Source organism: Nematolebias whitei, chromosome 9 (assembly GCF_014905685.2).
Source record: "Nematolebias whitei isolate Nwh7 chromosome 9, NemWhi1, whole genome shotgun sequence".
Classification (NCBI taxonomy): domain Eukaryota; kingdom Metazoa; phylum Chordata; class Actinopteri; order Cyprinodontiformes; family Rivulidae; genus Nematolebias; species Nematolebias whitei.
The window spans coordinates 17,610,090-17,622,259 of record NC_056506.1 but is presented as its reverse complement, the minus strand read 5'-3'; the positions used below and the strand labels follow the sequence as shown (position 1 = coordinate 17,622,259).

Genomic DNA, 12,170 nt, shown 5'->3' with positions numbered 1-12,170 from the left:
TTAACAAAAAAACGAAGTCCAGATGACATGATTCAACCTTTTTTGTTAATGGAAGAGATTCTTTAAATTTTGTTAGTGTTCTCTGATAAACACTTTCTATAATTTAATTTTTATCTCTGTGGTTGTGTAGTCAGTTAATGTAAACTCAAAAGTTATTAAAAATGATCAGACAGAACAGGGTTTTGAGGTTGTATTAATAAGTACTTAATCTCTATGCCATATGCTAAGTACCGACCAAATCACCTTTGTGAACCAGCTTGGACGTCTGGACAACTGAACACCTTATCACTTCTGTGGACCAACTTGTACCTCAGGAGCATCAAAGACCTCATAACCACTAAAGATCGCTGATCCAACCTGGACCTAGGGAGAACTGGCCACCTCTTTTTACCAGCCTGGACCTCAGTACAACTAAAGACCTGATCACCTTCGTAGACCAGTGTGGACTTCAGGATAACTAGGGACCAGGTCAAGTCTGTGGACTATCTAGGACCTAAGGATCAATAAAAATCAGATCCCCTCTCTGTACCAGTCTGGAGCTCAAGATAACTAAAAATCTGATCACATCTGTGGACCAGCCTGGTCTCAGGAAGACCTCATAAAATCTGTGGACCAGCCTAGATCTTTGGACAACTAAATACATGATCCCCTCTGTGGATGAGCCTAGACACTAGGATAACTAAAGGCATAATCACCTCTGCGGACTATCCTAGATCTCAGGACAATTAAAGACCTGATCACCTCTGTGGATCACCCCAGACCTCAGGAAAACTAAAGACCTGTTCACCTCTGTGAACTATCCTGGACCTCAGGAAACTAAAGACCTGATCACCTCTGTGGACTATCCTGGACATCAGGACAGTTAAAGACTTGATCATCTGTGGACCAGCCTGGACCTCGGGAAAACTGAAGATCTGATCACCTCTGTGGAGTATTCTGGACGTCAGGACAACTAAAGACCTGATCACCTCTATGGATCAGCCTGGACCTCAGGACAATAAGGGCCTCATCACCTCTGTGGAACAATCTGGACCGCAAGACAACTAAAAGCCTCATTATCTCTGTGGACTAGCCTGGACTTCGGAACAAGTAAATAGTAAACGGACTGTACTTATATAGCGCCTTTCTATCAGTCAAGATACTCAAAACGCTTTACAATACAACTTGTGTCCTCATTTGCCCATTCATACAGCACTCTGCTAGGTCTCTACAAAGCTAGTCTCAATATATAGAGATAATCAGTGCTTTAGATCACATTCATACTCCAATGGGACAAACATCAGATGCATTGAAGGGTTCAGTGTCTTGCCCAGGGACACTTCAATGTGTGACTGCTGGTGGAATCGAACCACCAACTATCCCATTGGAAGACAACTGCTCTAATCACTCATCCACAGCTGCCCAGTAAAGTAAAGATTTTATCACTTCTGTGGACCAGCCTAGACCTTGGGAAAACTAGACCTGATCACCACTGTGAACCATCCTCAGACTCCATAGTTACAATATACAACCCCTCCTGTCCTACTTCTTCAGACCCCACACATCCACAGACCCATCCAGTGCTCAAGAACTAAAACCAAAGATTTTGATCCATTCATGAAAGGTTGTCACTAATAGACCAGCCCAGTGTTTTTGTAAATACACTTTATATTGTGTATTTTGTCAAAGTATGCTTTGTGTTTGATTTTAAAGAGTAAATTTCATGTGTGTAAGGGTGAAGTGGTGCTTAGAAAACAGGATGGGGTGCGCTCATTTAACTGGTTGAGATTTTATTGAGAAATGTAAGTTTTTCCAGTTTTTAGATTCAAGTGGTTTCTGTTTTTACTTGCTATGACATGACTGTCAGGTGATTCATATGAGGTCCAAAACATTCCAGTGCTTTGAACATCAGAGGTCACATTATGTTATGTATGTAACATAACATTACATTTATGTATACATGTTCAGGATTAAAATGAGTTTACCAGAGAGACAAGTGCCAAGTAGGTTAAATTATATTTTCAGGCCAGTTTTTGACCTGATGTTTGAAGAAATGTGGCTAAACTCGGGAAAATTAAAAATTTAAAATTATAGTTCTATCTGTTCATAACTTTAACTTGGCTGCAACTATTTTCCAGTCTGGTTATCTTTTATGTTTTTTTTTTCTTTCCTGTTTTAATCTTTTCCTGTACATGTGTCTCTGATCCAGCCATGCCCAGCTTTATCCGGTCCCCGGATGATCAGACAGGGATTTCTGGCGGAGTGATCTCCTTCATCTGTCAGGCTGTGGGTGAGCCCAGACCTCGCATCACTTGGACCAAAAAGGGGAAGAAAGTCAGTTCTCAGCGCTTCGAGGTTTGATTTCAAGAAACTGTTGTCAGAACTCCTGAACCGATTTCATTTGACACTGTTCTATCTGCCTATGTTTCATGCTGAGTTACAGCAGAGGACAGCAGAACAGGACAACAAAAGTTTGTTAAATCTTTGTTTTGATTTTATGTCTTAACAAAGTAATCAGATTTCAAATGAACGCTCCCTCTCTAAACATGTATTTTACCAAAAATGGAGGTTGGAGGCAGGTGTGGGTGCTTCACCTTTGCCACCCACATTTTGATGTAAAGATCCAGGGATTCGAACCAACAATCCCTTGAGCACAGGCTCGCCCTCTCTAGACTCTGTACCACCACTTCCCCAATTTGAAGACGGAGCACATGTTATATGAGTAATGCACAGGTTCTCCTGCAAAAATAATGAAATTTTACAAGTGCCTATAAACATTATATCAGCAACAAAAAGGAGGAAATCCTACACATCAAATCAAATATGAAACACATATTAGTATTTGCTTTATTTGACTGTTGTGTGTTTACTTTTTATTATCATTGTGCTCCCCTGGCAGCACATCAATCATTCATGTATCAGTACCTGGTACTGAAAAGTACTGAAATACAAATCCTTGTACTTTATTTGAATAAATGTGGTATTGGTACAACTTGCGACCTGTCCAGGGTGTCCTCTGCCTCTCGCACAGTGATGGCTGGATATGGGCACCAGTGACCCCCACGATCCGAAAAGGAAGAAATGAGTAAAGATGATGGATGATATTGGTGCATTCCTGGTTTGATTTTCATGGAAAAACAGAACACTGATTTGTTCACTCAAATTATTCCTATGAAGAATATCGGGCATGGTTTTGATGTCTAGGTTGATTGGTATATTAACGTATTTTAACAAAGTTTAGTATTTTGTTATGTGCTAACAAGCATAATCTGAAGTATCTAATGTGTGTATTCCTCCTCTTCTGTCAGGTAAAGGAGTTTGATGGCGGATCTGGCTCTGTTCTGCGTATCCAACCTTTGAGGACCAACCGGGATGAAGCCATTTATGAATGTAGAGCCACCAACAGCGCGGCAGAAATCACTGCCACTGTCCAGCTGAATATCTTAGAGGGTGAGACCTAAGTTTTGTCTTTGTGTCTCTCTTTCAACAGTTTGTGTGGACATCACTTCTAGGGTTGGTTTTCATTCATACCTTTTGTTTGGGTTCCATTTGATCTTCATAAATTAACACTTAAATCATAAACTGTTCTATATATCCATGAACCATCCATCCATCCATCCATTACCTTTTACCCGCTTCTTCCATTTTGGGTCACGGGGGTCGCCGGTGCCCATGTCCAGTAATCACTGTGTGAGGGGCGGGTGACACCCTGGATGGGTCACAAGTCCATCACAGGGCCACATAGAGACAAACAACCATTCACTCTCTCACTCACACCTAGGGACAATTTCGAGTTACCAATCAGTCTAACATGCATATTTTTGGTCTGTGGGAGGAAACTGGAGTACCCAGAGAAAACCCACACATGCATGGAGAGAACATGCAAACTCCTCTCAGAAAGGCCCCCCAGACAGGGATTTGAACCAGGGACCTGTTTGCTGAGAGGCAACAGTTCTACCAGTTGAGCCACCGTGCTGCCCATATCTATGAACCATTTGTGTTATTTTGGATTGCTATATTTGTTTCACCTGGCATAACAAAAGTCTAAACTTACCTAATAAGGTCTACAAATGTTTTCATGGGAGTAAATTCTGGGTCCGTGACATCCAGAGTTCAGAGTCAGCATTCATTTTCAGTCCAACAAATGGTATCATGTTTTAGAGATCAACAAACCCCAGTGTTTAATTAATAATTTTAACACCCAAGTATTTAAATGTGGAAAGGAGTTTTAATTGTTAGATGATTACAGTTGTCTTCAAACATAGTGTAGACAAAAAAAGCTAAAGTAATGCAGAGGAATTCTCAGTAGATCATATGAATTGCTTCATAGACCTTCCTTCAGAGAGATGATGGATACTACACCATGCATCATTAACATGAACTATGAACCCCCTTCTTGACATTGTGTCTCTTTAGGGTTTAATGTTTGAACCTTTTGACACCATCATTATTCTATGTGGCCCTGTCTGAGCTAAGCTCTTCTTTCCAGCAGCTGTTCTGTATGAATGTTCTTGCTGTGTGAACATTACTTCTGTATTAACGTTCCTTTTTGTGAACTTTCAGGCTGTGTGAACATTCTTGCTCTGCGAATGTTCCTTTAATGTGAACTTTCAGTCTGTGTGAATATTCCTTTGGTGTGAACATTCCTTCTGGGTGACCATTTCCTCTGTGGGGCTGTACCTGTTGTGCGAATGTTCCTTCAGTGTGAACGTTCCATCTATGTGAACGTTCCTTCTGTGTGAACATACCTTCTATGTGAACGTTCTTTCTGTGTGAATGTTCCTTCTGTGTGACCGTTCCTTCTATGTGAATGTTCCTTCTGTGTTGTAGGGGAAAGGCTCGTTTGAACACCTTTTAGCAGGTGTATACACTAACCATTCAAAGTTATGTAATAAATGTTGACCAGCCTCAACCCCAAAACATACAGGTCCTTCTCAAAAAATTAGCATATTGTGATAAAGGTCATTATTTTCCATAATGTAATGATAAAAATTAAACTTCCATATATTTCAGATTCATTGCACACCAACTGAAATATTTCAGGTCTTTAATTGTTTTAATACTGACAATTATGGCATACAGCTCATGAAAACCCAAAATGCCTGTCCCAAAAAATTAGCTTATCATGAAAAGGTTCTCTAAACAAGCTATTAACCTAACCATCTGAATCAACGACGTAACTCTAAACACCTGCAAAAGTTTCCTGAGGCTTTTAAAAACTCCCAGCCTTGTTCATTACTCAAAACCGCAATCATGGGTAAGACTGCCGACCTGACTGCTGTCCAGAAGGCCATCATTGACACCCTCAAGCAAGAGGGTAAGACAGAAAGAAATTGCTGAACGAATAGGCTGTTCCCAGAGTGCTGTATCAAGGCACCTCAGTGGGAAGTCTGTGGGAAAGGAAAAGTGTGGCAGAAAACGCTGCACAACGAGAAGAGGTGACCGGACCCTGAGGAGGATTGTGGAGAAGGGCCGATTCCAGACCTTGGGGGACCTGCGGAAGCAGTGGACTGAGTCTGGAGTAGAAACATCCAGAGCCACCGTGCACAGGCTACAGGTGCCGCATTCCCCAGGTCAAGCCACTTTTGAACCAGAAACAGCGGCAGAAGCGCCTGACCTGGGCTACAGAGAAGCAGCACTGGACTGTTGCTCAGTAGTCCAAAGTACTTTTTTCGGATGAAAGCAAATTTTACATGTCATTCGGAAATCAAGGTGCCAGAGTCTGGAGGAAGACTGGGGAGAAGGAAATGCCAAAATGCCAGAAGTCCAGTGTGAAGCACCCACAGTCAGTGATGGTCTGGGGTGCCATGTCAGCTGCTGGTGTTGGTCCACTGTGTTTTATCAAGGGCAGGGTCAATGCAGCTAGCTATCAGGAGATTTTGGAGCACTTCATGCTTCCATCTGCTAAAAAGCTTCATGGAGATGAAGATTTCATTTTTTAGCACCATCTGGCACCTGCTCATAGTGCCAAAACCACTGGTAACCACTGTATACTGACCATGGTATTACTGTGCTCAATTGGCCTGCCAACTCTCCTGACCTGAACCCCATAGAGAACCTGTGGGATATTGTGAAGAGAAAGTTGAGAGACGCAAGACCCAACACTCTGCATGAGCTTAAGGCCGCTATGGAAGCATCCTGGGCCTCCATAACACCTCAGCAGTGCCACATGCTGATTGCCTCCATGCCACGCTGCATTGAAGCAGTCATTCATGCAAAAGGATTCCTGACCAAGTATTGAGTGCATAACTGAACATGATTATTTGAAGATTGGCGTTTTTTGTATTAAAAACACTTGTCTTTCATTGGTGGGATGGAATATGCTAATTTTTTGGGACTGGCATTTTGGGTTTTCATGAGCTGTATGCCATAATCATCAGTATTACAACAAATAAAGACCTGAAATATTTCAGTTGGTGTGCAATGAATCTGAAATATATGAAAGTTTCATTTTTATCATTACATTATGGAAAATAATGACCTTTATCACAATATGCTAGTTTTTTGAGAAGGACCTGTATGTGAATCCTTGTAACAAATTTCATCCCCCTCACTCGAAGAAAAGACAAAGGATCTTGTAATTTGAATACACAATTCTATAACGTTTATTTTCAGTTTGAATAATGACAATATGGCAAATATGAAATATGAATAAATAACCAATAGTATTTTTTCAAAAGGGTATATAATATAGGTAGTCTAAAGACTTTGAGAAGAGGTGTATTCAATTTGGACTAAGGTTCTAGCTCTAACATTAAAACTTAGGTAAGCTTTATCTCAGATTAATGAACTAAATTATGTCTAAACTCAGTTGGCACTTAGTTGTTTTCTCATCAGAAGGAAGATGGTTTATCCTACTAGGAGACATCCATCTCTCTCTCATTACCATGATGGATGCGGGGAGAGCCAGTGGCCTGCTGCCCCAAGAAAGGATGTCTTTTCTCAAAACTGCGATTCGTTCGGCAAGTATCATCGCTCCTGGGTGTTTGAACAAATTACGGACTTCTGGGCTGGCTCAGAGCCAACTCTCCACCAGGACCCACTTCTTCCTTCATGGCTGCTTCTCCAAGATAATTATTCTCTGCAACTCTCTTCAACAACAACCTTTCAGCAACTGCTCATCTCAGCAATTGCCTGACGATGACTGACCTCTGGTGTCCGTTTACCTGACACATCAGAAGTGGCCATGCCCCTGATCTTAACCAATGAAAATGCAGCTCCCAACCAATGGATGTGAACAAATCTACATAACTTAATTTAATTATAACCTCCCCTCAAAGTTTCAGAGGGGAACACAATAGCTTTTGTTAAAAAAGGCAACACATTGTTTTTACATAAACACCATTCCTTTCAGCAAATGCAAGTTTGATTCTGACACAATGTTGTTATAAACAAAAGAAAGTGTTTGAAGCTCTTGTTCCACTGTTGGGTTCTTCCTCCATTACTACGTCAACCATAGTTCTGTAGTAAGGTAAAGTTCACTCTTTGTTAGAGCTTTCTGCTCAGAGACTGGGGGTATGGCAAGCCCTTTTAACATAAAATAGGATTCACCACGCTTACATTCCAGATATCTGAAACTGAGTTTTGACTAGACATATTGGTTATTTAAGATATCTTGAATTGCATTTTGACTAGTCAAAATACTTATTTAAGATATCTCTAATTACATTCTGACTAGTCATAATGACGTCAGATTTACCATTGAGTTGTATGGAGGCTTCAATTCAAGATATCTTGAACTGAATTTTGACTAGTCAAAAATACAGTTCTAGATATCTCTAAGTTAATTTTGACTAGTCATTATTTGCTTTCAAGATATCTCACTTTTAGTTCTGACTAGTCATAATTACAATTAAAGATATCTTAAATTACGTAATTTTTCAAGATATCTTAAATGTATTTGTAGATATCACAAATGAAGTTTTGACTAGTGCAAATTAAATTGTAGATATCTTGAAAGCAAATAACGACTAGGCAAAACTAACTTAAAGATATCTAGAACTGTACTTATGACTAGTCAAAATTCCTTTTAAGATATCTCAAAATGAATTCAAGATATCTTGAATATTTTATCATGTAGACTGCTTTTCTATTTAAGATATCTTGAATTCACATTTTGACTAGTCCGAATGACATTCAAGATATCTTGAATTGTTATTCTGACTAGTCAAAACGTCACAGATTTACGTAGCATTTTGGCGGAAAAATCATAAAGCATTGTAGCCTTTTTATTTTATAATCTGCAAAGTCAGGTCAGTCCAACACAACGCTCGTATTTTTAACATGATTTTTAACGCGGCAGCTCGGATTATTTATTGTATCTGCAACAAGAAGACTTTTTTGCGACGTCTTTTTCACGACAACCGGAAACCGACACTTCCTGCTTTGCGAGTTTTTGCACTAAGGAGAAATGTCTCTCTTTTCAACATCTTTGCTTAATTTGCCAATCTTTTCTTTCGCTGCTGAGGAGGAAATCGCAGCGGCGAATTCTCGAACTAATAAACTTGAAAGGATAAAAGTTCTTCCATGAAGAAAATCTCCACAGCTGTCAAGGTAAGAAAAGACGTAGCTTAGCAAGCTAACCGTTAGCTACAACATATGAAGCGCATAAACATCGTAATAAAGAAGCCTAATTTAGTGTGCTAAATTATTTGGAGTGTTTGAGACAGACATGATATAAAATCTTTAATTATATTTTTATGAGGTTCCATTAGTGCCAAACATATGTTTATGTGTATGTAGCGTGCTGTGTATATGTAAGGTGATGTGTTAAGTGAATCCATCTATTATACAATCTATTACTTGTTTAAAGCTAAATATGTTATAACAAGTATTAATTATATATATGTGTGTGTGTGCTAAAAACAGATCTATTTTAGATCTCACTTGGTGTTGAAAAAAGAAATGTTGGCTTATTTCTGTAGAAGTGCAGCTGGTGAAGGTTTTTGTAACCATGTAGTTGCACTTTTTTTTTTTAACCAGACTGCCCACTACTCCCAACTCCAGCTGCCAACTGGTCCTCCTGTACTGGCCCGCACAAGAGATTTACAAAGATGGCACAGACAAAGAACACAGGTAAAAAAATAAAATAAGAGTGGAACACATTCTTTTCTGTTATATTATTTAGTATATGATGGTTATGATTCTCATAACAATAATTGTAATAACTTTCCCACCTGTATATTATTAGTGCCATGTGAAATTTGTCATAGTCTCAATATTACTTGTGTCAAATATATTTTTCTCTCCTAACTTGTTTAGAATTGTTTGTTTTTGTAGGTAATGAATAAATGCAGGTTCAACCTCTACGAATTAGTAATATTTGCAAGTTAAGTAAAAATCTTAACTCTCAAATCTGTCCCACTGTGTCCTACCAAATTGCTCACTTGTCTCTTTACATTTATTTATTTTTTAGTTTGACATATTTTTATGTTTATTTCTTGTAAGGGAATCCATCCTGAACCTGCCAGCGAGGTGGTGGTGGTGTGAAAGCCCAAAACTGTGGTGAAAAGATGTTTGCACTCCACGCTTTACAGAGCTTTCACAGGTATAACCTTTGGGTTAATGTTTTTATGTCCATGTTTCCTTTGTCAAAACTTATTGTGATTCTGTCACTCGTGTGTTTGTAGGACCACTTCCAGATCCTGACATCCTGGCATCGGGAGAAAAACCACCAGCTGGAGTCCCAACCACTTATCACACTTATCCTAGAGATGGTCTCTCAGCTTTGGAGCTGGTACCATCCAGACTTGGGCCTGTGCCACAGGGCTCACTGAGGTCTCACCAGTGCCCACCTGAGAAGTCCTGCGCAGCATCATTTTGCACCACATGGCTCCAGACCTCCCTGCTCTTCCTTCGATGCTGCATAGTCTTCCCAACATGTGTTTTGTGCCCACACTCGGTCAACTTATGCATCTTCAGTCGTACTTCAAGTGTCACATGAAGTACAGGCCAGAACCAGGGAGCAGTCCAGATGTCCTGCGTGGGCTGGGCCGGATTTTAGCAGGGGCTTACCGGGGCTGCAGCCCGGGGCCCCGGCATTTCGGGGGCCCCGAAGGATGTTTTATGTTTTTGTGAATTGATAGTGTCAGAATTTAATCAATGACTATGATGATTTTGACAGCACCGATGAAAAATGTTCCAATTTGTTCTGTCAAACATCCATCTTTAATGCTTGCTTGTTATTGGTCCACTTTTGACGCATCTTACGCATTGCGGAGGAGCGTCAGGGAATATTATTTTGCAATGGCGGACAACAGAAAATATGACAGCGGAGCGCAGAAAAGAAGAAAGAGAAAAGAAAAAGAGCATCGCGACAAACAAAATGCCTAAACTGACAGGCTTTTTTAAACCTGTTAGCGGAGATGGAGCAGAAACGCCCCCCGCACCTCAAACCCTTAACTTTGCTAACACCGGCACTATGCGTGGGTACAGCTTCGACAACCAAGGCTTACTGCTAGCTGTTTACACTTTCTGTGTTGCTTACAGAGGAAGTGCGGAGGAGGAGTCTGCTGACAGCACTGGCAGCTCAGATGATCAGGGGGTACACTAAACCATGTGTAAATGTGTGAACCATTTATTACTTCATTTTATCCATCCATCCATCCATTATCTTTACCCGCTTATTCCATTTTGGGTCACGGGGGTCGCTGGTGCCCATGTCCAGCAATCACTGTGCGAGGGGCGGGGGACACCCTGGACGGGTCGCAAGTCCATCACAGGGACACATAGAGACAAACGAGACAAACAACCATTCACTCTCTCACTCACACCTAGGGACAATTTAGAGTTACCAATCAGCCTAACATGCATGTTTTTGGTCTGTGGGAGGAAACCGGAGTGCCCTGAGAAAACCCACGCATGCACGGAGAGAACATGCAAACTCCACCCAGAAAGGCCCCTGGACTGGGGTTTGAACCAAGAACCTGCTCGCTGAGAGGCAGCAGCTCTACCAGTTGCGCCACCGTGCTGCCCGTTTTTAATATGTATGATTTTCAAATCATGTTTTTTTTATGATTGTCTACTGCTGTACTGATAAATATCTCCTGGAGGGTTAGCTATATCTTGGATGCAAATATCAAGCTGTGAAATCTTTCGTTTTCTAAAACTGATAGGAGTTGGACATTAATTATGAAGTTTAGCAACTTCTCTGTAAACATTAGAGCTCCGTGGTTTCAGCGATGTCTTCTTCTTATTCAATCCGAAGCAGGCAGCCTGATTTGGGGCAGCCGCGCTCAGTGACGGGCAGACTGAGCAGGGCAGATTGGACGCGGCTGTCCGAGGTTGAGTCGCCTCTTTCGGATTCAGCAAGAGTAGCGCCCCGCTGAAGCCACGGAGCTCGAATGTCCAACGTAAAACTGAATTTACCACTGTTTAATGTGGTGCTATGGCTCTGCAGACATTGCACGATGCTGTCTTGTTTTGTGGAGTTTCTAATGTAAAATACTTCCACACAGCGGACATGTTTCGATGAAAAGTTTGTTAGCTGTTAGCCACAGTGCTGCTAACTCAGTCCTCACGTTGTAGCTGGCTGCAAACTACGAAATGGATTTCCTGAATGTGAGGCGGGTCTTATTACTCTGGATTAATGATTCAAGCCACCGTTCATGAAATCCATTCCATAATTTGAAGCCAACGTGCAGCGCAACCACAGACATGCATCATGGATCGAAAATATCGGCACGTGGATCGGAAAAATCCGATACGTAAATTATGCTGGTATGAGAGGCCGATACAATACTGGATCGGATCGGCCCCATCCCTACTTTATTGCACCTACTTTATTCAATTTTCTGGGAGAGGACCCCTAGACCCCCCAGAAAAACAACTTGTTTGTGTCTTTGTGGATTTAGGAAATTATTCTGACAGCATGCAGAGGGAGAAAATGATATGTTGTATGAGACCAGCAAGACATGTTTAACTGGTACAGGCCATGTATGAGGACAGCCGGACATGTTAGACTGATACAGGACATGTGTGAGGACAGCAGGACATGTTAGACTGTTAAAGGACATGTATGAGGACAGCAGGACATGTTAGACTGGTACAGGACATGCATGAGGACAGCAGGACAGTGGTGAGATGTGCTCTAGGGGTGACAGATAGCTTCAAGGTGAAGGTGGGAGTGCATCAAGGATTGGCTCTGAGCTTCTTCTTGTTTGCTCTGGTGATGGACCGACTAACAGATGAGG

The 12,170-nt window shown here is 41.2% G+C and overlaps 1 protein-coding gene and 1 long non-coding RNA gene across 2 annotated transcripts in view; both read left to right on the top strand.

Moving 5' to 3' along the window:
* The window catches only part of LOC119414901 (receptor-type tyrosine-protein phosphatase F-like), a 178,179-nt gene that overhangs the window by 20,973 nt on the left and 145,036 nt on the right, over window positions 1–12,170 (top strand). Inside the window, exons 2-3 of the mRNA XM_037682020.1 lie at window positions 2,189–2,334; window positions 3,288–3,429. Coding sequence (XP_037537948.1) covers window positions 2,189–2,334; window positions 3,288–3,429 — 288 coding nt within the window. The remainder of the gene's footprint in view (window positions 1–2,188; window positions 2,335–3,287; window positions 3,430–12,170) is intronic.
* LOC119414973 lies at window positions 8,333–9,772 on the top strand. The gene is made up of 4 exons (XR_005187028.1): window positions 8,333–8,532; window positions 8,962–9,054; window positions 9,427–9,526; window positions 9,609–9,772. It is a non-coding gene; the product is annotated as an uncharacterized LOC119414973 (long non-coding RNA).